This window comes from Eptatretus burgeri, chromosome 2 (assembly GCF_056783735.1).
Source record: "Eptatretus burgeri isolate ZD-2024b chromosome 2, Ebu_testis_v1, whole genome shotgun sequence".
In the NCBI taxonomy this organism is placed as follows: Eukaryota; Metazoa; Chordata; class Myxini; order Myxiniformes; family Myxinidae; genus Eptatretus; species Eptatretus burgeri.
The window spans coordinates 101,543,880-101,569,837 of NC_140962.1; the positions used below are offsets into that span (position 1 = coordinate 101,543,880).

At 44.9% G+C, this 25,958-nt stretch overlaps 2 protein-coding genes across 4 annotated transcripts in view; one reads left to right on the plus strand and one right to left on the minus strand.

Annotated features, from left to right (window-relative positions):
- Nucleotides 1-311: 311 nt before the first annotated feature.
- LOC147032687 (LHFPL tetraspan subfamily member 5 protein-like) lies at nt 312-4,689 on the plus strand. The gene is made up of 2 exons (XM_085870517.1): nt 312-1,050; nt 3,512-4,689. The coding sequence occupies exons 1-2, from the start codon at nt 645-647 to the stop codon at nt 3,760-3,762; spliced, it is 657 nt and encodes a 218-aa protein (XP_085726643.1). The 5' UTR covers nt 312-644; the 3' UTR covers nt 3,763-4,689.
- Nucleotides 4,690-4,762: 73 nt separating this feature from the next.
- LOC147032688 (uncharacterized) overlaps nt 4,763-25,958 on the minus strand; it is a 150,096-nt gene continuing 128,900 nt past the window's right edge. For all 3 annotated transcript variants that reach the window (XM_085870500.1, XM_085870502.1, XM_085870501.1), the window contains 6 exons: nt 23,425-25,958; nt 23,221-23,318; nt 14,746-14,853; nt 14,363-14,432; nt 9,280-9,372; nt 4,763-8,427 (listed from right to left, as the gene is read on the minus strand). The exon at nt 23,425-25,958 is cut by the window's right edge and continues 685 nt beyond it. In XM_085870500.1, coding sequence (XP_085726626.1) covers nt 8,210-8,427; nt 9,280-9,372; nt 14,363-14,432; nt 14,746-14,853; nt 23,221-23,318; nt 23,425-25,958 — 3,121 coding nt within the window. In that variant the 3' untranslated portion in view covers nt 4,763-8,209. The remainder of the gene's footprint in view (nt 8,428-9,279; nt 9,373-14,362; nt 14,433-14,745; nt 14,854-23,220; nt 23,319-23,424) is intronic.

Sequence of the window (25,958 nt, forward strand, 5' to 3'; positions counted from 1 at the left end):
TTATTAGCCTTGGTAGTTATGAAAAAAACACTCGAGAACGAGAATAATGGCTACTTTGTAAACGATTATGAATGTTCTCCGCAGCAGACTTTTCAAAGTATAATTTGTACACATTTACCTGAGAAGTGTAGATGGATGCAATTTACAAGTTTACCGCCAATATGGAGTTGGCTCGCACCAAGTCCTTCCCAAGACTGTGCGGGACAAGATTCAAAAGCATCGATGCTGAAAAAAAACAACAAACAAACAAACAAACAAACAAACAAACAAAGATTTCCAAATAGATGACGTCACAGGCCTATTGTGAAGTATGCCCGTTTTTTTACAAACCCGGAATATGCACACCGTTGTGAAACCACCTTACGTACAATCAGGTAACTCAGTGCACCTGATCGCGATCCAGATCAACGTAATGTCTGAAGAAGCATCTGTTGCGTTGAAAGCGCACAGAGAGAGATGTGACGCCATGAATAATGAACAAAGCCAACCTGAGTAGGTAGATCCCATTGCAGGGTCTAGTTTCGGGGCGATCGTGCGTGCGATTGTTACGTCACAGAAACCTGAAGATTAGGATCGGTCAGTCATATCGTTCAGGCGGACTACCAGCAGCAAGGCAGCAGAGGAGAGCGGATCGTGCACAGAGAATGATGCTGGACGTGAGTAACGCTGCGGTGATCTACCACTCGAGCTACGTACGGAACGCCCGAGCGATCGGAGTGTTGTGGGCTGTGCTGACGCTGTGCTTCGCCGTGCTTTGTGTGGTCAGCTTCATTCAGCCTTTCTGGATCGGAGATAGCGATCGGAGTCCGCAGGCTGGCCACTTCGGTCTGGCCCGCTACTGTTTGGGCAACGCCGTGACCCAGGGTCTCGTGTGTCACGGTGGCTTCCTGGACTTCTCGGCCGTGCCTTCGGGAGCCTTCAAAACCGCCGCCTTCTTCGTGGGCACAGCCATGCTGCTCGTCCTCACGAGTCTTGTCTGTTTGAGTCTCTTCTTTTTCTGCACAGCCGCAGCCGTGTACAAGGTGTGCGCCTGGCTGCAGCTTGCCGCAGGTACTTAGGACTACACGAGCTTTGCTGGACGGTACTTGTATTCAATTAAATTAATTATTCTCAACACATCTGAACAAGAAAGACTGAGCAGAGATTGAAGTCCCTGGCCAGGAGTTTCGTTCGGTGTTTACACAATACATTGAATATTACCTTAGCTTGATGTTCTCGAATAGCTTGATGTTCTTGAATAGCTTGATGTTGTTGAATAGCTTGATGTTCTTGAATAGCTTGATGTTCTTGAATCGCTTGATGTTCTTGATGTTCTTGAATAGCTTGATGTTCTTGAATAGCTTGATGTTCTTGAATAGCTTGATGTTCTTGAATAGCTTGATGTTCTCGAATAGCTTGATGTTGTTGAATAGCTTGATGTTCTTGAATAGCTTGATGTTGTTGAATAGCTTGATGTTCTTGATGTTCTTGAATAGCTTGATGTTGTTGAATAGCTTGATGTTCTTGATTCATGTCTCTGCTGGCTGTGAGTCAGAGGTCAATAGACGTCTGGGTCGGGCCTGGGGAGTCATGGATTCACTGGATCATGGGGTGTGGCGCTGCCGGTACCTGTGCGGGAGGACGAAAGTCCGAGTCTTCAGGTCCTTGGTACTTCCAGTCTTGCTCTATGGATGCGAGACTTGGACTCTGACCAAGGATCTGAGACGGAGACTTAATTCCTTTGGTACCAGGTCTCTTCGGAGAATCCTTGGCTATCGCTGGTCGGATTTTGTGTCCAACGAGCGGTTGCTGAGAGAGACTCGGATGAGATTTGTTACCTGCATAGTCCGTGAGCGTCAGTTGCGGCTGTATGGACATGTGGCTCGTTTTCCTGACTCTGATCCTGCTCACCAGATTCTCTCAGCGAGGGAGTCTCATGAGTGGAGGAGGCCAGTGGGCCGACCACGTGCCTCATGGTTGCAGCAGGTTGACCATAATCTCAAGGAGATGGGGATGGGCCTGGCATCTGCCTGGGGGATGGCCAGACGGAGGCCCCTGGAGTACCGGCGGAAAGTGGACGCAGCGACGCGCTGTTCTGGCACATGCTCCCATACCTGACCTGACCTTGATGTTCTCGAATAGCTTGATGTTGTTGAATAGCTTGATGTTCTTGAATAGCTTGATGTTCTTAATGTTCTTGAATAGCTTGATGTTGAATAGCTTGATGTTCTTGAATAGCTTGATGTTCTTGAATAGCTTGATATTCTTGAATAGCTTGATGTTCTTGAATAGCTTGATGTTCTTGATGTTGTTGAATAGCTTGATGTTCTTGAATAGCTTGATGTTCAAATAGCGGACAAGCAGACTTTTTCAGTGTTATTGTGCAGATTGGTTCTATTTGTATGTATTTTGTAGACATAGCCAGGTTCTGTACTTTCACGGCGTGCATACTCTAAGAGTACATACTTTTATGGACGTACTCACATTCAAACAGTATGTACTTTATAGACGTGCTCGCATTGTTGTAATTGTACATTCTTTATGAAGGTACTCGGTTGAAAAAGATAACGTGTAATACTGCCTCCCACCAGGTGGCGTGTGTGGACAAACAGACTCGAATGCAATGCCCTCTTTGGCGAGGGCGTTCGTTCATTCCCTCGATGTAATCGTGATGACGATATTGCAAGGTTCTTGCAGCTTCTCACAAGCATAGGATGGCCCTTTGGTTCCGACGATGGTGGTGCTTTGCAAAAGTTTGTTGCATTAACAAGAGGCCTCCCCATTAAGCTGGCTATCCAGTTTTAATTTATCCACTTAGACTTGGAGGATGTGGGTGGCACTCCTTGTGGTGGCATTAATTTTGATATACCAAATTGCCCTGAGATTAGGGTGGAGCTGGTGCTGGTGAAACTTCTCTTGAAACCAATGCAGTGATTGAGGATGATTCGTTCTTTCAGTAGTACACACTGCAGCCACATATCGCTGCTGAGACCGAGGGAGGAATGGTTGGACTATGGTTTAACGTGGTGGAGAACCAGTTGTCGTAGAAGCAATACGTAATGATTAATGAACTGGTGTTGTTTCATGGTTAAGATGACTGGCTGAAGATCTTGGGGTCTTGAGTTTCAGCCCTTGTCTGTCATTAAAATAACACCAGGTGGGTTGATTCAGCCTGTCATCCTTCCGAAGTCAGCAAAATGAGTACCAGCTTATTGGTAACAGGGGCACTGCATCAGCGGCACAGCCATGCTTCCAGAAAAGATGCAACCAGCAGCCGCAGACTGCACACCAAACAAAAAACAAAATTGTATCATGAAAATGCTATGGGGAATTTTGAAGTGTAGGCCATTGTACCCTTACTAATTTGCCCATTCCCACCCCCCCCCCCCCTAGCAATAATGCAACCTAAAGCCAGGTGCTGCCATTTGGAAGAAAAATAATGTCTCTAACTGTGACTTTGGGACCAATTAAAGTTTAGAAACATCCCACTTGTCCTCTAATTGCGTGATCCCACCACCCACCCTTTTCGCAGCTGCTTTGCTGGTTCTGGGTTGCATGATCTACCCTGATGGCTGGGACGCACCTCAAGTGCAACAAACATGCGGCGCAGGTACAGACAAGTACCACCTCGGGTATTGCTCTGTGGGATACGCCTACTTGATCGCCATATTGGGGATCCTGGACGCCATGGTCCTTTCTTTGCTCGCTTTTGTCCTGGGGAACCGCCAAGACCGTCTGCTGCCTGAAGACTTTGAACCGGAGCCACGAGATGGTGCAGCGTGATGTGACCAAATAGACTGTACTATACTCCAGGATGGCCACAATGTCTTGGCTTGTCACCCCTTGTAAAAATTGACATTTCCTTTGTCTGCAGAGTGTTGAATTGTTTCCTTTTTTTCAGATTGAATGAATGTAACGTGACCATGGGTGATACAAGCGATTACACCATTGAACAAAGAATTGTTGATAATCGTATTTCTTTGATAATCCAGTTAATCAGCACACTTATCTGGACATGTTGCAAAACTGGTTTGTGCCGCAACTAGGAAACCTTGGTATTAAGGACAATTCGTGGTTCCAGCAGGATGGGGGCACTGGCACATTATGTGATCGCTGTTTGGGAATACCTTAGTGAGGTTTTCAGGAAAGTTGGATTGGTCGTGGGTTGCCAGTGTTGCCTGATGTACTTGACCAGCTACCTCAAAGTCCAGACCTGTCAGCATGTGATAGTGATGTATGTATCATATGTCCGTCATATGATACATTCGTCAGCAGTCCGTCATAGTGATGTATCATATGTGCGGTAATTCATCTCTGCTAATGCCCTGTTCGATTCCCACAAACAGAATTCAAAAAGCTTGCCTAGTTTCAGAGATAATTTTTTAGGCGATTTCCATTAGCGGAGATATTTTGACGTCATAACTTTTTTTTCTCGGAGGAATTTTCAAAATGGGAGAGGGTTAGTGTCTGCGCAGGGTATTTTTACATATATACGCCAAGTTTCAGGAAGTTTCGATGAAAACTGTAGGCTGTGAAACAAAAAAGTCCACAAGAAGAAGATGAAGAACAACAACGTGAGTAAGACTTAGAGATAGATCCTCCACGTGGATCTAAAAAAAACAAAAGGATTTGATGTCGTCGGAATTTCACTTTTTGGTCAAAGTGCCATCACGTGGAAACATTGAATTTGGAGAATACACAATTACCTGCATCTGGTATACTTCACCTGACTCACCATGCATTCCTGTACATGTTCAAAATATTGGCTCGAATAAAAATGTACTCATTTTAAATAATGTTTATTTTCATGAAATATACACGGACATATTAAATATCAGTGTACAAGACGCCCCCTGCTGGACAAACGCAAGACTGTCTATGTATTCTGCAGCCACAGCAATGATGTCTCAAGCACACCAGAAATACCATTCGGAGCAATACATATGTACGTATGATTTTGTGGGCGGGGTTAAAAATATGCCATTTCTCCATACCATGTGTTTAAAATGTTCTTGGAACAAGATACAACTCCAACAAAAGGTCAACATTTTAATTTTTCAATCACATATTATTAGCAAAATTTTTTCCTTACTAATGATATATGTATGCTTGGCAGCATGGCATAGGTATGCACACTCACCTTGAGCTGTCCAGCCAGGTTCGAATCTCGGCCCAGCAATAAACTGTCATCCCGGTGCGTGTTTCGCAGGTCAGGTGATTAATCAATGAGTGCGCCGTCCACCGGGAGGACGTTAAGCCGGAGGACCTGTCTGGCAGGACTGATTGTTGACGGACGTGAAAAGGTCCCACGGTGTTTTTTGTGAAGAGCAGGCAAGTTATCTCTGGCACCCTGAACAAATGACAAATCCCTGTCCCCTGACTGAATGCTGGGAAGGCAACGGCAAACCACCCAGCATTACCCTTTCCCAAGAGACTGCTTTGGCAGCGGTGACGCTCTTTCAATCGTACGGTACTTTGATGATGATGATGATGATGATGATGATGATGCTAGTGGGGCTTCCTGTGCAGGAAGACAGTGCTGTCTTGATGAAGTGAAAGTCCAGCCATGCAAATCAGACAACTGCATGTCACGGCAGATTGTCATCAAAATGATCTGTGGCTGCAAAAGTGGCCGCATAAGGCAAGGCAGGTGACTAATAATGGACAGCACAGTCCAGAGTTTACCGTGCGTATTTTGAGCTCTCGAGACATAGCCACTTGTCAGTGGACGTTCAAGATTCCTCGATGTCTTTCATGAACAAATTACAAATTCCTTCTCAAATAACCTTCATTTGAGTATCCTGCGACGGTGTAGCCATCTGTCCAGCTTTGGATCAAGCCCTGAAACGTTTCTCAACTTGTCATGATACGCCGCAGAGTTCTGTCTGGAGTACAGGCCTACGTAATTAATTAATTACATATACCTGTCTGTGTATTGAATCAAAAGTTGGCCTTTCTTTGGCCATTGTATCTCGTTCCCAGAACCTTTTGAACGCCCCTCGTATGTCGCGTGTCGATGACAAACTTCGGCAGCTTTTATTTTCTACTCTTCCCGTGAAACATGATTTTTCTTAGTTCTCAGCCGATTGGCACCAGCATTGAGAAACGAGACCGTCATTTTCCTCGGCAATCTGTTAGAAACAGATCTCTCTCTCAAAACGGCTAATGCATCACGAGATAGGAACTCTATCTGAATCGGGGCACCAGCGAATAGGGTATATTAACAGGAAAACAATGAATTCCTTGGACACGAGGTCGAAGCTCCATGGTCCAAAATATGTATTGTTCCACAAATGCGAGAACACAACCCAGTGACAAGCAGCCTTTCGATGACAGATTTTAAAAAGCCACTGAAACGTCAGCCAAATGTTTCATGACGGTGTAGTCAACACGGCCTTGTCAATAAAAACGCAAAGCACCACAAGGGCTGTTGATAAAACCCCAGTCTGTTTCCGGGCACGTTACTCTTGTCTGTAAACAGTTGAAACCAACAATATTATTGAACAACCAATCTTCGTAAAGCGTTTTTCGAAAACGACAAGTGCAAGCCGCCCAATAATAAACGGCAAGTGTACTGTTAAACTAAAAGCGACCTCCAAGACTGTTTACCGCATGTCCATTTACCGCTGGCCGGTCACGAAGTTTCATTTGAAAACGACCAACCGAAGCAGCGTAGGAGAAATTCTCGAAATGCATTCAAAGGAAGGATTTAGCAAAATATCCAAATTTTAAATATTCCAGTGGCGAATGAGTTTCCCATTGTTTGGAGATGGAAAGGGGTTGTCAAATCTCGTTCGGCAGTTCTTTTTCTCCGTCGCAATAATGTCGACATTAATTGCAAGACTGAAACGCTCCGAATGCATTGTGACGTCAATCGCTATTTCCGAGGAAGCAAGCAAGCAGCTCCAAATTGCCATGCGGTCTTTTGCGGCGCCGCAGAATGCCGTGCGAGTCGAAGCGGCAGATTTTAGGCAACCAACTAGGTACTATACTTTTATAGACAACTCAGGCACGTCCAACCCTGCTTGCAGTCCGGTTAACCTGAAGGGCGCAGGTTTAAAGACTGTCGTGTAAACAGGCCAAAATCCTCGGAAGAACCTTTGCTGAGGATTATGGCTACCAAGACAATCATAGTCCGACAAAATAACTTAATCATGTGCTCCATGTTAAAACGATGACGAAAAATAGCCATGTTTTCAATGTCCTCAACAACTTTACCACCGTCTATGAATGTAAAACAAACAAGCGAAAAAAAAAATAGTTTCCTCATTTCAGTGGTCCTTCCTTTGTCACCGTTGTCGCGTTCAAGACATCCATGTACAGAGCAACCAATTTTCCCTCAGTTCTAAGGTCACCACTTGCAGTACCTTGGATGACTACTGAATGGAAAAGTGATGGATACGTCTTGCAAAAGACTGACGTCTACTGAGCGCATGTGATCAAGCAACCGCACAGTCACGACAGAACACGCAGTAGGAAAGGAAATCCACGCAGCCACAAAAAAAAAGGTCCTGTTGATTGCATCGTGATGTGCAGCGATAGTTCCGTTTGGTTCATTGAAAGGAGAGTGGGGATAGTGTGATGATTTGTGCTTGTGGTGATGGAGGAAACAAATTAATCCTGTTTGTTCTGCACTTCTTGCCCACAATCCACTTGTATGCAGTCGACGCGTACGTCACATCCGACGTCCTTCATTGGTCGAACTCCGGTTTGTTTATCCTCCTTCACACTTCATACTTCCTTTATGACACTCTTTCCTCCAGTTTCAAAAGCAGACTGCCCAGCAGCACACAGCGTGCACATCTTCAAATCCATTTTCATTTTTGCATCAAAGTCAATGGAAGCACTTTCTGATGTCAACTGCTTCGCAATGCCATTTTACTAAAGCCAGTGTTGTACAAAAAGGGGAGAGGGGAGGAACTCTTGTGAAGTTACACAAAAGTATAAATAAGAGAAAGAGTGGTGATCTTGGCAACTGGTGTGAAAAAAGTTCAACTAGATATGTGAAAATCGATGGATAATTAGACTGCTGAGGCCGAGTCGACTGCAGCCATTTTTGAATTCCATTACACAGGGCTTGTCAAGGTGTTTCTCCAGCAGAAATCAAGAGCAAACTTGGCCAGCCCAGTCAGCCTAGTGCAGTGGAAACGACATTTGATCAACCCTCCAACTGAACTCTGCCTCGCATTGCAAACCACGCACTTGTAGGGAAAAGGAACCGCCATGCGCCTTATTGTTCGGGTGAGGTGTGCGCGTTCGGGGTCTCCCCAGAAAGCCATGGGTGCTGCAGGCACTCTGCTGCGGTGGCTCTCCTCTCTGGAATCATCTCCAGCATGGGCTGCAAGAAATCACTGAAACGAGCAGCCTCTTCCAGTGGCCACTCATACTTCTCCACAAGAACGTCCAAAAGGCTCCATGGCTTCAGCTTTGTTATGTGCCTCAGCTCTCCTGCAACAATTGTGCATCATTAGTAAAATACAAGACATACAATTTTTTTTCTAAAGGATCTAATGGTGCATATGGACAAGGGGAATGCAGAAAATAACTGGTTGTAGTGGGGAAGATCCATATTAAAAATGAAGGGACCACCAATTCATATGTAGCTGCCCAGAGCCTTGCCTGTTGGGCAGTTTAAAAAGTTCGTGGTGGCTTCATTTTGAATATGAAGAGTAAGATTGCCAACTTGATGCACAGGCATCCTCAGCGGCAGGATCCTGGGAGTGAGTTGCTTTGAGTTTGACGACGGACAGTGGCCAACAGGCCCCTCAAACTTTCTGCCAGAGGAGCTTTTCAAAAGTAAAGGTATGGCATTAATTACTCCCGAAAAACAAAAACGACAAAAGCTTGGGCAGTGAGAATTGCTGCAACATTGCTCGTCCCTTTATCAGCTGGAGCCAAACAACACCAATGTGACTTGATGAGGACATGTTATTTTTATTTGCATTTTCATGAAAAGAAAGAAACATTTTTTGATTTTTTTGCTCGTTCTAGGTGTGTCTAGTTTTGCCGCATTTCCCTGAAGGTTAATACGAGTGAGACACTCACAGGAGTCTAAAATACACCAAAAAACATTCACAATTATGATATCCACAAGATCCAAATGGACCAAGATAATACTGATTAATTATTATATAATAATTATGAAATTATAAAAATTATAAAGCAAAATTTTTGGATGAACAGTGCACACTCATAGTGACCAAAGGTTTGCGGCTTCTTTTGTGACATCACAGTTACTATGACAGGGAGGTGGAGGAGGTGGGGAAGGCAAATATTTTTTGCACAACGTTGTGTTCTTACCTCTGCGGTTAAAGAACTCTCGGGAGTACTTTCCAGATAAGGAAAAATGCTTCGGGATGGCCCCGAGGAGCTCGATGATATGAGCAACATGATCTGTTGGAATCGCACATACATCAGTACTGTACGATTCACACAGCTGCTACATAAACACAAACCCAGAAACTTCAAAATGAAGAAAATAGTCATCCTTGTCCACCATATTGTGCCATTCAATGGAAAAAACACAAAACATTTTTTTATCTGTGCACAATAAAACTGCAGCAATGTCGAAGTTTGTTCAGATATTGCAGAACATAATTTCATGGGAGTCGAAATCTGAATCTCATGAACTTGTTAGTCTTGCAAATGACAGACTAGCATCTCAGGTGATTATGCATCGCCTCATTGTGTTAATAAATTATCTGAAATTAATTATCTTCTTTGTGATGAATATATATATATATATATATATATATATATATATATATATATATATATATATATATATATATATATATATATATATATATATATATATATATATATATATATATACACACACATATATATGACAGAGATGGCTGTCTGTTTGTCTGTTCATGGTTTATGCTGATTGGCCGTGTGAGGCAAGGTGCAATGTGATTGGCTTGAATAATGTATTGTATAGGCTTATTAAAAGCTGATATTCGAAATCTGATTCCATATTTGATGATCAAAACTCATGGCCAAAATAATTATATCGAAATCTGGAGTGAAATCGGAAAAAATTAGACGCATTTCCGCACACGACGACATTTTCTTCTTCTTTCACTGGCAAAGTGTTTCGCTCTCAAAAAATGTCTGCTCGTGGTTTTGTTATGGGTTTGGAAACCTTGTGCACACAAACAGCCAGAGTCCCCGTAGTTCAGTTATTTCGATAAGTATGTGTTTATAGTTAGAATCCATCCCCTTCTGTCTTATGGAAATTTCGTGTGTGCGCTGTGAGTTATTTTTTGGTTAGGTTTTTACAACTACAACAACGACAACAACAACAACAACAACAACAACGCTGCCGTCCCTCACTCGACCCAGTCGCCATTGCCCACGTGTTTTTGGCTGAGGGCGTGGGCGGAGCTTCCGTCGCTTCGGATCGAGGCTCCGCTCCAAGGAAGGGCATGGACCGTTTCCTCCAGCCAATGAGTGAAGGGCGAGCGCAACACACGCGCCCCAACCAATCGGGAGGCTGACCACAAGTCGTCCGACAACCCCTCGTCCAATCAGGATGCGAGTGGCGAGGAGAGAAACTCCTCCCACCTCAAGAGAGAAAAAGAGACAAGAGGACGACAGACAGGAGTCTGGGTGGTGATTGCGGCGCGGTCTGTGGTTGTGGTTGAGTGGTCTGCATTCTTGGTGCGATTGCGGCGCAGGCTGTGGTCGTGGTTGAGCGGTCTGCAGTCTTGGTGCTGACAATGCCAAGGTCGTGGGTTCGAGTCCCACCGTGGTGGTTCGGGTCGGTGTGACCGCACGAGGCGGGACAGGTACCCCGGCCCGGCTCTACTGACTAAAGACCCACGGGGTCCAGTTTCTTGTGTGTGTGTGTGTGTGTGTGTGTGTGTGTGTGTGTGTGTGTGTGTGTGTGTGTGTGTGTGTGTGTGTGTGTGTCCGTGGGCCCCGTCTGTAAGTAGAATCGTTAAGTGCCTTGTTCATTGTGCATTACATTTCTTCATATTCGGATAACTCTGCTCCTTTTGTGCTCCTCATCCCCGATTATTGTTATAAATAAACCCCTGTTAAATGTACCAACTCGTTTTCTGTGCTTTCTCTCATTAGACGAGCAAGGTGCATATTGAGAAATAGTAAAGCCGTTCGTGCCGTAAATTATTCATTTAGTCCGGCGCGGCTTTGGTAACATCCGCTCGGTTACGCCGGATCCGAGTCGGTGATAGCGACTCGATTCGGACAAAGTTAGCCGAGGGTGTGGTTTCCCCGGTAGTTGGACGGCGTGAGTACTTCGATAAATTGGAATTAAACAAAGGGGATTTCACTGTTCATTCAGTTGAGGAGAAATCTGTTCAATAAAATGGGCTCATCCACCAAAGGTGCCAATCATTACAATTGCATTTATCAGTGTTCCTTGTAACAGGACTCCTGTATTTGAAAAGCTGTGTTTTGTTATTTCGTCAGTGCCCCTACCTCACGCCGTCAATATATTGGTGGCCACGGTCCTCTAAGTGACCCGTGACCTTTCGGAGTTGTCCGAGAGTCACGACCTAAATTCCGGGTGTTCGGTGGGAGACGACTCCACTGCTCCACCTAGTGGGCGTTCATCACCACCGAACCCCGGCCCACAACAGTTTTGACCTCCACCCGATTATCTGCTGTTGGAAGGGTAATCATCGATTTACTTGGTTGAAAAAAAACCGCTGCCATGGTTAGGTATTCTGTTCGAAGCGCCGCATGAAGAAACGATTAGCGATGGAAAATTTTGTAAATTATTTTCATTACTCTTCCTTCTTCTTCCTCAATCCTCTTTCAATCTCATTTCACCACTCTTTCTTCTTTCGCCTCAATCCTCTTTCTATCTCATCAATCCTCTTTCCATCACAAGCCTTTTGATCTCATGAGCAGGTCCAGAACAAGCCTTGAAAGACAGTGGGAAGGAAGGGTGTTGTTGGTGATGGGACTTGAATTGCCCATTCACATCTCCCATCACTGGTGGGGGGTAGGGTAGGAGGAGGTGGGAGGAGGGAGGGGAAAAGGTGAAGTGGGAGTCCGGAGGGAGGGGAGGATGGGGTGAGAATTTGGAGGGAGGGATGGGGTGAGAATCTGGAGGGAGGGTGGGGTGGGATGAGGGAGGAGAAGGGGTGGGTGGGGGTCCAGAGGGAGAGAGGGCAGGTGGTGGGGTGGGGGTCCAGAGGGAAGGGGTGTGGGAGGAGGGAGAGGAATGGTGGGAGGAGGGACCTGGCATTGCCCGGTAATGCCGGGTACTTATGCTTGTATAGATATACCGTGAACCCCCCCCCTCCCCTCCCACGTATGTGACCTGATTCTGCAGCCCGATAATTTGTGTATCCATGGTTTTTGAGGGTACAATCCCTGAACGGCTCCATATGTGCAGTGTGTTTTGAGTTTCATTCTTTCTTCTCTTCCCACTGCTTTGACCTGTTAACCATAACCTTCACCTGCGTCCCCAACCCCTGTTTTTGCGAGTGAAAAAACCATGTTCCACCAACCACGCAAAGCATATGTACGTTCGCATAAACCATCCCCCACAAACAATGGTCACACTATTCACCCCTCCTCCATCTACCCACAACCCCTGCACAGCTACTTATGTGCAGTGTGTTCTGGGTTTCATTCTTTCTTCTCTACCACTGCCTTGACCTGTTAACCATAACCCTCACCTGTGTCCCCTTCGGTGCAGGATTCATCAGCACCCTCACTGCATCCTCTTCAGAGGAGTTCAGCTAACATATCATCATCATCATTACCATATCAAAAGTTACATCGTATCTTAAATAACCAGAGAGTTGGTGTCAAAGCCACCCAATGCTCGCCTGTTTATACATTTATCGTTTTTAAAAGACGAGTCTAATAATATTTTTAATAAAGCATTGCAGTGAAGTCTGATCCAAATAATTTTAAAGCAATATATGTATTTGTATATTGTAATCAGTAAAAACTAGTGTGGTAGATAAAAACATTAGAAAGGAAATAACTTGCACCAAAAACTTTAACATTTTCACGCTCACGCTGACGCTGACGCTGACGCTCACGCTCATGCCGGGGGTATCGCTATAGCTCTCTGTTCTTCGAACAGGCGAGCTAAAAATTGGAAACAGTTCCTGCTGTTGTTTTTTAATTTGTAAGCATTTTTAATGAATCTGTAATGACATGCATTCATGTTTGTGCAATTTTAAAATTTTCCCTTATGAATCACAAACCGCCGGGAAGCTATCCCCCTTTTCCCATTGAAACAATGCCCCAACATTCGTGGATTTGACATTCGCGGCATTTTTCAGGAACGTATCTCCCGTGAATATCGGGGTCTTTCTGTGGATACAACGTTAAAATTAAATGATGATGAAACAGCGTTTAATTCACAATCTTGCGAGATGTGATGGAGGAACAGACAGACAGACAAGCGCATTATTATATGGATGGGAGGGGGTGCGGGTGGACGTAGAAGATTTGAAAATTAAAGAAGTAAAGAAATGAAGGAAAGTGAACAAATTGTGAGAGGAGTGGGGTTACAAGAGAAAGCAAGATGGCTAGAGTGAGGAGTCAAGAAAAGGGAAAGAACGAGCCTGTATGTTATAAACAAAGGAATGGGAAGAGGGGGGAGTGGTGGTCAATGGTCTCCTTTTTGGTATTATAAATAATACACATCCGCTCCCTTGAGGAGCAGCCTGGGAGTGTGTGTGTGTGTGTGTGTGTGTGTGTGTGTGTGTGTGTGGGTGTGTGTGTGTGGGTGTGTGTGTGTGTGTGTGTGTGTGTGTGTGTGTGTGTGTGCGTGTGTTTGTGTGTGTGTGGGGGGGGGGATGTGGAGCAAATATATTTTGTGCTTTGGCTAATAATCTCACCGCCTGCAGCAGGGGTCCGTAGACCACTTGCACTGTGGCACGTGTTACAGGAGAAAACCGTGTCATTTCCCACACCCCCCTTATGGGGGGCAGGGGGAATGTTTTTTTTGTGCCCATGACCTGACCCTGAGTACTACAAACATGTATGCAAACCTTGGTGGAGGTCGGGCCAGCCGTGTATTTTTTCATGATTTCCAGATGCGCGTGCGCGAGCGCACACACGCACGCACGCACGCACGCACGCACACAATTGCTTTATTTAATATAGTCGGATAATAATGATCCTTAGCTTTGTCCACAGAATAAAATAATCAGTTGACAGAGGGAGATGAACAACGAAATGGTATTTGAACAACAAAACAAACAGGTATTTACACATACATAACTAATCTGTCAACCCTGTCTACAAATTATATACGCTGCTTCCACAGTATCTCGTGAAACAAACGACTTAATCTGACATATCCCTGTTACATGGCCACGTAACAATATATTGGGAAGAGATTAGTTTGAAGTCATGGAATTAATTTGAAATCTCCTACCTTCGTCACGCGAGTAGTCTTCACCAGAGTGTGGCTCAAATAGGTAATCGCCTGTAGCCAGTTCAAATGCCTGAAAAAAGAGCAACCGGTCTCCTCAACTCAGATTGTCCCCAAAAGGTGTAAAGCACCGTGGTCTGCACTGCTTGTAGTCTTGTAGTTGGGGGTAGCTACTCCAGGCATTGAACGCCAATGTCATAATTGTGTACAAATCAACAATTCATAAAGTTCTTCCATATCACCTACAAGAGTTGCTTTTTGCATCGCTAATCCCACAAGCTTCATCAGAGCAAAAGAAAGACCGTTGTCACATTGATCCGAAGGTGGCGGCAGGTGAGAACAACCATGCAGCATGCAAGTGAAACATGGTGTGTGCAATGCCTTACCATACACGCGGTGCTCCATATGTCCGCCGGGATCCCATAACCAGCACCTATAAGAACCTCCAGTGCCCGATACTGCCGTGTCTGTATATCTTCTGTAAAGTGCTTATGCTGAAAGAAAAGAAAGGCCATAACTCAAGATTTAAAAAATGATAATATTATGTACTTTTTCTGATTCTGATGTATAATATTGCCAAAGCTGTTTCTTGGACATGAGGCATGCTGTGTGATTTCATCCCACTCCCAGCAGTAGTTAAGGCAGGAACTTGTAATTTGGCCAGGGTGCCGGCAATAGCTCGCCTACTCTTCGCGAAGGACACTGTGTGATCTTTAACATCCATCAACTAATGCTGACATACTGGACACCAAGTTTGACGTCCCTCCGAGGGATGGCACACACATTGATGTATCACCCTCTCTCTGTGACATCATTGATGATGTATCACACATTGAAATCCAGGCAAGACACCTCAGAGGTGAGTGTGCACATCTATAGCTCGGCCATCGTAACAGCTCTCACGTGATTATACAAACACTTAAATCTCTCATGGAAAGTAAAGCCCACAACCCCTGTTTTTGCAAATGGTTGAAACACATATCTCAATTTTTTTCTTAAAGATATCGTCATATCATCATTTTCACCAAAAATAGGCCTGGGAGCCAGTAACGTTAAAATAAGATTGGACATTAAACAACTTCATAGAAACATCGAGTGATTCCTTGCATATTTTTAAGGATGAGTTGATATCCCTGGTGTTGGCTTTATGGTTCGGGTGGTGGGCTGGAGATTCTGGGATCCTGAGTTCAAATCCCACTCTGCTGTTGAATTAATACCAGGTGGGGTTGACTCTGCCTGTCATCATCCTTCCGAGGTCGGAAAAATGAGTGCCAGCTTGCTGGTATACTGTGTAGGATTGGCGACCCGTCCATGATTGTGCCAATAGTCAAGGAGACTGCTGAGGCAGCACCAACGCTCTGCGCAGAGTGTGGTCCCAATGGATGGATGGATGGATGGATAGATGGATGAGTTGATATGTTAAACAACAGGAACAAATCATCATGAATTTACACCTGATTTGCTATATGGTACAATTCAAACTTTCAACTGGGATGGTGCATTACATCGTAAGCTGATGTTCAGAGGGAACATCAAGCCGGCTGTCCCAAGTTCTGCTTGTGTTTGTGTGTATTTCCAGCGGGAAATGGAGATACAATTCACAGTTCATTTTGTATCAAGACATTATTCCAGTGATATCTTCACAAGAAGGCTGTTGTCATTCCGAACTTAGTTTGTACGGCATTCACATTATTTCTTTCATTATTCCAAGTTAATTTTTTTGTAAACAATGTCTAGGCTTCTGGAGGAGTTTGGACATAGAATGGCTGATCAGCCATCAGAATGAAACAGAACAGAAAGAACAGTAGAAAGAGAGGAGGGAAACACCAACAGCAGGAATGAGGGACAAAATAGAGGGAGACTTGAAGAAATACCGTAAGGGATGAGGGGAAGAATGAGGGCTCAGGAAAGACACACGGGGTGAACAGGATGGATAGAGGAGCAAACTCTCAGGAAGGAAGACCTGAAAACCTGGATAGAGGTTGGGTTGATGAGGTTAATGGGGGTAGAAAAAGTCATGGTTTTGGATGGAGGATGCTGTTCTGATGAATGCAACATGCCTGTCAACCCTGGCAAATCTCACAATCTCACCACACACTATGATGGCTGTTTTGTTTCAGGTTGGGAAACAAGATTGTCCAACATATGCCAAGTCTGGCAAATAGCAGGAATGAGGAAAAAATTTCGAATTTCACTGGTGTCTCTTTTGCACGCAATTACAATTTGGGAATTGTGGGCAAGAGCATTGTCCAGAACAAAAAACAAAACAAAATCAATTCGCTGAATTTCTCCATGCCATTTAATTTCTGGAATGTCCTTTAATCTCCATGGTAATCAAGCATAATATGCCCCAGCTATTTCGTTTCCCTTTTGTATGTAGTTTATCATAAGTTATTTCTTAAGGATACCAGTAAACAAAAGCCATAATCTCAATCTCAACTGAGATTATGACTCAGAATTTGCGTGACAGAGGGAAGTTTGTGCTCCCCAGAGGCATCGTTCAGTATTTGGATTCAGGATTGAAATGGTGAAGCAACATTTCATCCGAAGTTACAACATGGGAAAGAAACCGTTCCGAATCCAGCACACATCTCTCCGAAATCTGTTTAGTGGTTTATTACGTTGCCTGTTCTGGTCCCCGAACGGCATTTTGAGGATCCATCGTCGAACACCTTTTTCCCACTCAAATGTTTGCTTTTGAATGTATTTTATGATGGTCTGTGAATTGTCTACTGTGTTAGCAGAAGTGAGTTGTTAATCTCTGTTCGTTCTAAATAACCCTTTCCGCTTTGGAAATCTTTCGATTGTATGATGGAGCTGTGGAGCATCAAGTTGTTGGTCCTGCTTGAAATTTAGCAGCCCTCCTTTTCACTGTTGTATATTGTGGAAACCTCAACAAAACTAGGACATCAGCAAGTAATGGTGTACGCTTTTCAAAGGACACCATCGGATCGTTTCCATTCACAATGGGAATGTGTATGGGATCCTCGCACTTCTATGAGCCTAGAATATGAATATTAAAAAATAAGTCTCATATCGGGATGGACTGTCTGTAGGGTTCTGACAATTCTTGCCAAATCGTTCATCCTGGCTGTTATGAATTTGCGCATTTTTGATGTTTAGGCATAACAACCACATCTGAAATGAAAAACAGGCAAATTAGGAATAAAAAAGACCAAGCATTGTAAACAAAGAGGTAAAATTGTTCTTGCAATGTAATAGCTTGGTTACGTTCATCGATTTGCCAAACCTTTTAGCATTCTGAGTCTTTGATCTCTGACTTATAGATAGACACAATGACACTTTCGGCAATCTGTACATTCATAACTGAATTGTTTGATCACGAGAAAAGATGCGGAAAAGGGCATGAACTGAATTTTACCCTGTAATATAACAACCCTCTGTGCAATACTCTGAGCGGTTTTATATATTTTATATAAATAGTACTTGCAAATACCACCTGTTGCTTCACTGATGGGAATATTAAGAGAGAGAGGGGGTAGGGGAGAGAGAGATGATGGGGTGGGACGAGAAAGAGAAGAGTGTGGAGAGGGAGGAGGGTGCGAGGAAGGGGGAGAGAGAGGAAGGAGCGAGTAGGGGAGAGGGGGGATGGGGGAACAAGGAGGGGTAGAGGAGGGAGGGGAGAGTGAGGAGCAGGAATGGGAAAGAGAGGAGGGAGAGGGAGCGAGGAGGGTGTGGTAGCGAGAAGAGGTGGGGGGAGGGAGGGCAGCATGAGGAGGGGAAGGGAAGACAGTGTGAGGGAAGGGGAAGGGAAGGCAGTGTGAGGAAAAGGGAAGGCAGCATATCAGGGCAAAAGTGCTTTCAATCGTCAATTGCAAAATCGAACTTGTTGCTGTTGCAGACTTTGATTTCTTTGAATCTGCATTCTCAACCATCACTAATAGGTATTTTCTCTGGTGTTTGGTTTTCAAATGTTTGAGAATATTAGACTTATTACAGTGATGAGCAAGGTCTATTGAACAAAGTGAGCATGCAACTTTCGGACTGTTTTCTTTAACCTTCCCAAAATAGTTCCAGACTGCACTTCTGCACCTTTTGAACGATGTGTCAAAACTTTTATCAGTCGATGTATAGCCTACCCGTCCATCAGCATTGCAATCAGCATGCTTTACCGGTTAAGTCCAAATGCCTTGCTGTTCATTTAAAAGGAATATACTGTTACGGATTTCAGAATCCGGTCTGATGAATGCATCCACACTTCCAGGTCGTCAGACAGTTATTTCCTCAAATGCATGTTTAGATTAACCCCTTCTCCATGTCCAATGGGATTTTAAATGTGATGCATTGAGAAAGGTAAGGAATAGATCCCCTCTCTTATGGGAAGCTCTTTTTCTTTACAACAGACACGTTTACACACATTTCTTTCGCGAGCGCTGGCGCCCTTATTTTTCCTCAGCAACGTTTATGCACGTATTTCTTTCGCGAGCGCCGACGCCCACCTTTTTTGAAAGCGCACGGGTTGTCAAGATAACATCTTGTGCGCAAGTGGAGCGGGGTGAGCTTTGGGGGGGGACTCTGCGCCAGCCGAGACGGGCCACATATATAAAAACGAATTGGAGGTCCATTCTGGGGAGAAGAAAGTGAGACGGCAAGCGAGCCAAAAAGAAAGCGAGAGTTGAAGTGCGTGGGGGAGAGAAGTAAGCGTGAGAAGCGAGTAAGAAGCGGGTGTAAGCTTGCAAAAAAGGAGAAGAGAAGCGAGCAAGCGAGCATGTGGTGCGCGTGTGGGTGTGAGCAGCGCCGACGAGTGAGGCACGGGTCAGTCACCAACGAGTGAGGCGTGGGTCAGTCACCGATGGACCTTGTGGGTCACTGGACGTCACCAGTTTCGTGAAGTTTGAAGAGCTGCCCGGGTCACAGCACCAGTGTCTAAACCCACGACAGACGATCTCGGTGCCATCCCAGACGTTGACTGGCGTTCAAGGCTGTTCGTGAGAGGGTGCATGGCAAGGCTGGGTGCTGGCGACGGACGTGACACGCACGCACACATTTCAGGATGTTTTCACTTCACGGATTACTCTCTTGTGAGCGAGACGACTCTTCTCCCCCCCCCCCCCCCTCCGAATGATCTGCTGGGTAAACTTGTCTGTGTTTAGCTGTAAGTCAACCCCAGATAAGCATCTGCTCTTTGTCTCTTTCCTGGCATTTTGATTAACCATGCCTGAGTAATTATTCATTTCGGTTGCTTTGATATTTATTCATTTATTTACCTCAGAAAATAAAAAGTTATTTTCATTTATTTATTTATTTTATTATTAATAAATCATTTGTCGACTTCCAACCTGTCCGTGCTTGTGCTTTCCTTCCATTGGTCGAGCATTGTCCGAACCTCAATAGACTGAGAGGTAATTACCACAGATTTGACCAAAAATAGTCGGCACACACCAGTGGTTAAAATGCTCGGCCGCCATAATTAAAATCTAATTGAGATAATATTGGTGCTTTGCCGAGGGCGCGCTCCCCGCTCAGGTAACCACGTGACCTCTAGTTAAACGGAATAATTAGACGGTGGACACTGGTACTCATGGTTAACTGGGTGGCATTCGTGGTTTTAAAACAACCCACAGTACCACAACGTTAATTGTGAGCGGTGGCCCCAGGTCCGGCTCTTCCGAGGACAACTGGGGAATAATCCCCCTGAGTGACAAGCTGGTGTCTCGGTAACCGTGGCCGCAACAATACCTTTGGGGCTTGGGGCTTGTTTAGTTTGCAAGTGACTTGCTCTTGCTGCTATATTGCAAATGGAACAGCCCAGGGGCATGTTCCTTTTTAAATAATACATTACTAGGCCATGTGTAATATGTCCACATGTCCAACAGGGATGAAAAAAAAAATTTCTCTGAAAAAAAAGCGCTTATTTCTTGGAAGTAGGAATTACTCAGAATAGACATTGATTCTGGTTCACCCAGATGAATCAATTCCACCCACCACTATTTAGGACTCAAATAAAAAGGACAAATTGGATTCAAACAAAAAATTGGACAAATTAACACATTTTTTAATAGCAGCCGGAAAATGCTGCCAATGTCAATTCCACATTTAAAATTATGAAATTCGACTCAGTTTCAGAGATTCAGAGATTCTAGAGATCGAGAGTTTCCACATGTGTGGAAACTAAATAAAGCCAAAAACACTCTGAGACACCTGGAATGTCAAACAATGTCCGAATTAAACAAACGAACACTTTTTGTAGCAGTTGGAACTGCTGCTGAAGTCAATGAAGAAGGTTAAATTTTGAAAGTCAACTCAGGTTCAAAGATTCTAGAGGTTATGGCATGTGCGGAAATGAAATAAAGCCACAAACACTGGCACTGCTGGGCATTTATAAGCATTGCGATGTATCCAGCGATTTGATTAAATGAGTGAGAAAAGTGAAGAAAAAAAAGAGCTTTGTTTTGTTTACTGTTCCAAGTCAAGGCATTGTTGAACACGCCCCCAAAAATGGCGAATTGAGACCCCAGCAAGGGAGAGTTGGCTGATAATGGGGCTGACCAAGGATAGTTCCTTGATAAAGGATAATGAAATAATGTCGTTAATTATCTTCAAAAGAGGTGTTTAAATTAAGCCAAACATCAATTTCAACCATGCACTACCTTGGAGTTCCCTGAGTATGCATGCAAAGTTTCAAACCGTTAGGTTTCATGGTTACGGAGTTATGGAAAAGACACACACTGATACATATACATATATATGTATATATATATATATATATGTATATATATATATATATATATATATATATATATATATATATATATATATATACACACATTTCTATATATATAAATATATATATATATATATATATATAAATATATGTACACAATGCACATATATATTAGCATATAACACCCGTCGCTTTGCTGACGGGGATACTAAAGGGGGAGAGGTGATAATGAGGGAGGATAGAAAGAGAGGGGTGGGGGAGAGAGATGGGGGGAGAGTGAGGAGGTGGAGGGGGAAAAGAGAGGAGGGAGGGGGAGCGAGGAGGGAGGGAGAGTCAGGAGGGTGGTGGAAAGGAAGGCAGTGAGAGGTGAGAGGAAGGGAAGGCAGCGAGAGGTGAGAGGAAGGGAAAGCAGCGACAGGTGAGAGGTAGGGAAGGCAGACGTGTGGTGGAGCGTTAATTATGATTCCGACCGTCTCATCAAAATGCTTCTGCATGGAATAACAGTGAAGATGGAAACAAAATAATGTGTGAAATCCAATTTCTACTGGTCATACTATAAATACCGCCCAGAGGCAAACATTGCCCAGACATGTCCGGAGATGAATGCAGTCTGGAAACAAACACCACCTAGAGACAAACACCGCCCGGACACGTCTGAGACAAACATCGCCCAGACATAAACACCACCCAGACATAAACACCGCCCAGATGCGTCTGGAGACAAACACCCATCCGGACATAAACACCACCTGAACACGTTTGGAGATGAACACTGCCGAGACGCATCCAGAGCTAAGCTGTCCGGAAACAAACACCATCTGAACATGTTCGGAGAGGAACACCGCCCGGATGCACCTGGAGCTAATCTGTCCATTGACAAACTCCGTCCAGACACTTCTGGAGACAAACAACCGTCCAGACATAAACACTACCTGAACATGTTAGGAGACAAACACTGCCCAGGCACATCCAGAGTGAAGCTGTCCAGAGACAAACACTGCTTGGACGCATCCAGAGACAATCACTGTCCAGATATGTCTGGAGATAAACACCGCCCAGACGCGTCCGGAGACAAACACTCGTCTGGACAAAAACACCACCTAAACACGTTTGGAGACAAACACTGCCCAGGCACATCCAGAGTGAAGCTGTCCGGAGACAAACACCGCTTGGACATGTCTGGAGACAAACACCACCCGCACATTTTATTGACAAACACCGCCTGGACGTGTCTGGAGACAAACACTGCCCAGATGCGTCTGGAGAAAAACACCACCCGGACGCGTCTGGAGCTAAGCTGTCTGGAGACAAACACCCATCCAGACATAAACATCACTTGAACACGTTCGGAAACAAACACCGCCCGGACACATCCGAAGCTAAGCTGTCTGGAGACAAATACCGCCCGGAGCTAAGCTGTCCGGAGTCAGACATGTCCGGAGACAGACTCTGTCTGGACACAAACTCCACCTGGACACAATCACTGCCCGGATATTCCCAGAGTGAGGGGTAGGGGGAAGAGGAAGAGAGACAGAGACAAAGGGAGAGAGAGGGAGACAGAGGGAGACAGAGAGAGAGACAGAGAGACAGAGAGACAGAGAGACAGAGAGACAGAGAGACAGAGAGACAGAGAGACAGAGAGACAGAGAGACAGAGAGACAGAGAGACACAGAGACAGAGAGAGAGAGAGAGAGAGAGAGAGAGAGAGAGAGAGAGAGAGAGAGAGAGAGAGAGAGAGAGAGAGAGAGAGAGAGAGAGAGAGAGAGACACAGAGACACAGAGACACAGAGACACAGAGACACAGAGACACAGAGAGAGAGAGAGAGAGAGAGAGAGAGAGAGAGAGAGAGAGAGAGAGAGAGAGAGAGAGAGAGAGAGAGAGAGAGAGAGAGAGAGAGAGAGAGAGAGAGAGAGAGAGAGAGAGAGAGAGAGAGAGAGAGAGAATGAAGCAATATATCCATTCCAATTTCCAATACGTTCATAAAAATTTACAACGGACTTTTCGTCTTTGAAGGATGAAAGGACCATTTATGTGAAGGCAGAAAAAAAAATCTCAATGAACTGAAATCCAATTCAGCAAGACAATAATTTATTGATTTGAAACTTGTCCATCATTCAACACCATGTGAAACAGAATATACATGTTGGAAGAGTTCAACACAAGGTGAAAACTTACCACCCAACAGGCGTTTCCCAAGTCTGCAATTTTTACTTTGATTTTGTCTGCATTCCTGGGATCCAGTGGATTCACAAGCAGGTCAGCAGCATTGCAAGCTGTAGATGGAACAGAATATAACATAACAACATTTTTAAAGACACGTTTGGATTGTAAAAACCTTACATTCATCTTCATTAAATCATGTTGATTTTGGTGACTTACTATGTTGGCTTTCAGTAGAACTGCCTTCAGAGAATGTTCGGCCTCTGGTCACTGGCCTGAATTCGCCCTGATCTACAAGTGTAGACCCTTCAGAGATTGCCGAACTGGAGAATGTGGAGAACGTTGTCTCTGAGGTGCCTGACAGCTGAGAGCCAGTGGAACCTGAAAACTGTGAACCAGAGGTGCCTGACAGCTGAGATTTAGAATTGTCACTGAACCTGTTTGGGTTTGACTTGTTTGAGTTGTTGGGAATTTTGAAGTTGGAGCATTCAGAAAGTTGAGAAGTTGAGTCATTATAATGCTGTGAAGCAGGTATGTTAGAGTGTCCATTCAGGATGTGACCATTGCATTTCACAAAAGACTCTTGGGAGTTTGCAGCAGAACTTTGTGGGCACTGGAACTCCTTGAAACCTCCAAGGTGAGTAAGCCAAGGAGGCTTGACCCTGAAGACCTCCTTCCATTGTTCATTCTCTTGCTTCTTGTCTTCATCAACATTATTTGTCTTTGAAACTTCTTCATTGGGAAGTTCCTGCATTCTCTGATGAACTGTCACCAATTTATCTTCAAATTCATTTGCCTTCTTTTGATTTGCTCTCCGAAGCATTTCATCCTCATTTACATGTACAATCTGTCCCATGCCATTACCTATTTCTGCAAAGCACAATTTCTTTTCCACGGTATATTCATCTTGAAACCTTTCATCAAGGTGACGATCTTCATCCCTGGCTTTATCAGCACTCAAAGCAGCCTGCCGAGACTCCTGTGAACCTGCACCAGACTCCCAGTTATTCTGTGCACCTGCACCATGCCCAATATCCTTCTGTGTGCTTGCACTAACTTCCCTGGATTTCTGCACACCCACTTCTCTGTCCTTATGCACAACCACACCAACCTCTCTATCCTTCTGCACATTCGCACCAACCTCCTTATCCTTCTGCGTGTCTGCATCAGCCTTTCTGTCCTGCCCACCTGCAAAAACCTCTCTGTTCTTCATACCTACAGCAACCTTGCTCACCTTCTGCATCCTCGCACTAGACTCCCTGGTCTTATGTGCACCGCCATCAGCCTCCCTGGCATTCTGCACATCCTCATTAGCCACCATAGACCTTTCAGTGTACTCACCAGCCTCCAAGGCTTTCTCAGAGTCCTCCTCAGCCTCAATGGCTTTCTCAGCATCTGTAACAGCCTCAATTTCCTTCTCAGCATCCTCAATGGCCTTTTCAGTACCCTTGTCCTTCTTGGTCATCTTAGCACCCTCAGCAGCCTCTATGGACTTCTCAGCCCTCCAACATGTCTCTCTGACCTGCTCACCTGCACTGGCATCATTGGCCTTATGGTCATCTGCACCAGCCTCCCTGGCCGTATGCTCACCTATAACAGCATTCCTGGACGTCTGCGTGCCTGCACCAGCTTCTCTGACCTTTTGAACACCTGCTCCAGCCTCATTCACCATTTCAGCACCCATGCAACCCCCACTGCCCTTTTCCGTGCCCACCCCACCTTTCATCTCCAAGCTTGCCACACCGTCTTTCTCCACGTCCACTATACCATTCCTCTCTGCACCCTCATCCACCTCACCTTGATTCTTTGCTACCTCACCTGGTACACTGGGCCACTCCATGCCTGATTCAATGCTCATCTCCGTTCCCACCTCCACAACCATCTCCACACCACCCATCTCTTTACCTGTCTCACCACCCTTCTCTGTATGTGCGCCAGTCTCACTGCTCCTCTCTATACCTGCCCCACCATGTGTTTCCACATCAGCACCCACCCCAATGACCTTTGTGGCCAACTTCCCACTCATCTCCATGTCCTCCCTGCTGCCCCTCTTCACACCGATGGCTCCACCACCCCTCTCTATACCTGCACCAGTCCCACTACCCCACTCCATGCCTGCAGCAGCTTCCTCAGTACCAGCAATAGCTTCCCTGGCTTTCTTGGTCTCATCCCCATCCTTCTTTGCAGCAGTGGCACCCTCCACCAACATCTCCATATCTGTGCCAGTCTCCCTGAATTGATCTGCACCTGCACCCATGCCAGCATCCCCGGCATTCACTCCACCCATGCCAGCCTCCTCCATACAAACATCATGCTCCTTTACATTCTCAGAGCACACACTAATCCTCCTTGTCAATTCAAGATGCACACCAGCCTCTTGCCCCTTCTCAACAAAGAAACCCTGAACTTTCTCCTTTTGTACTTCACTTACTGTGAATTTCTCACCACCTTTTATCTCCTTGTGGGACACAACAGATATACTGGTTCTTTCATCATAATCCTCACATATATCATCCTGTTCAACTGTGTTGAAACTTTCTTGCATTTGTGTTTTCCCATGCTGCATTTCATTCCTCCCTGACAATTCATTTATATCCATCCCCTTCTCTTCTTTCTCTTCCCTCATTTCCTCTTTATGTCCTGAGACCATGCAGACATCTCCATTTATAATTAAGTTATTAGCTTCCAAGACACTTGTTTCTTTCACGATAGATGGAAGAACAGTTGCTCCAGGAGGTAAAATAGAAACAACT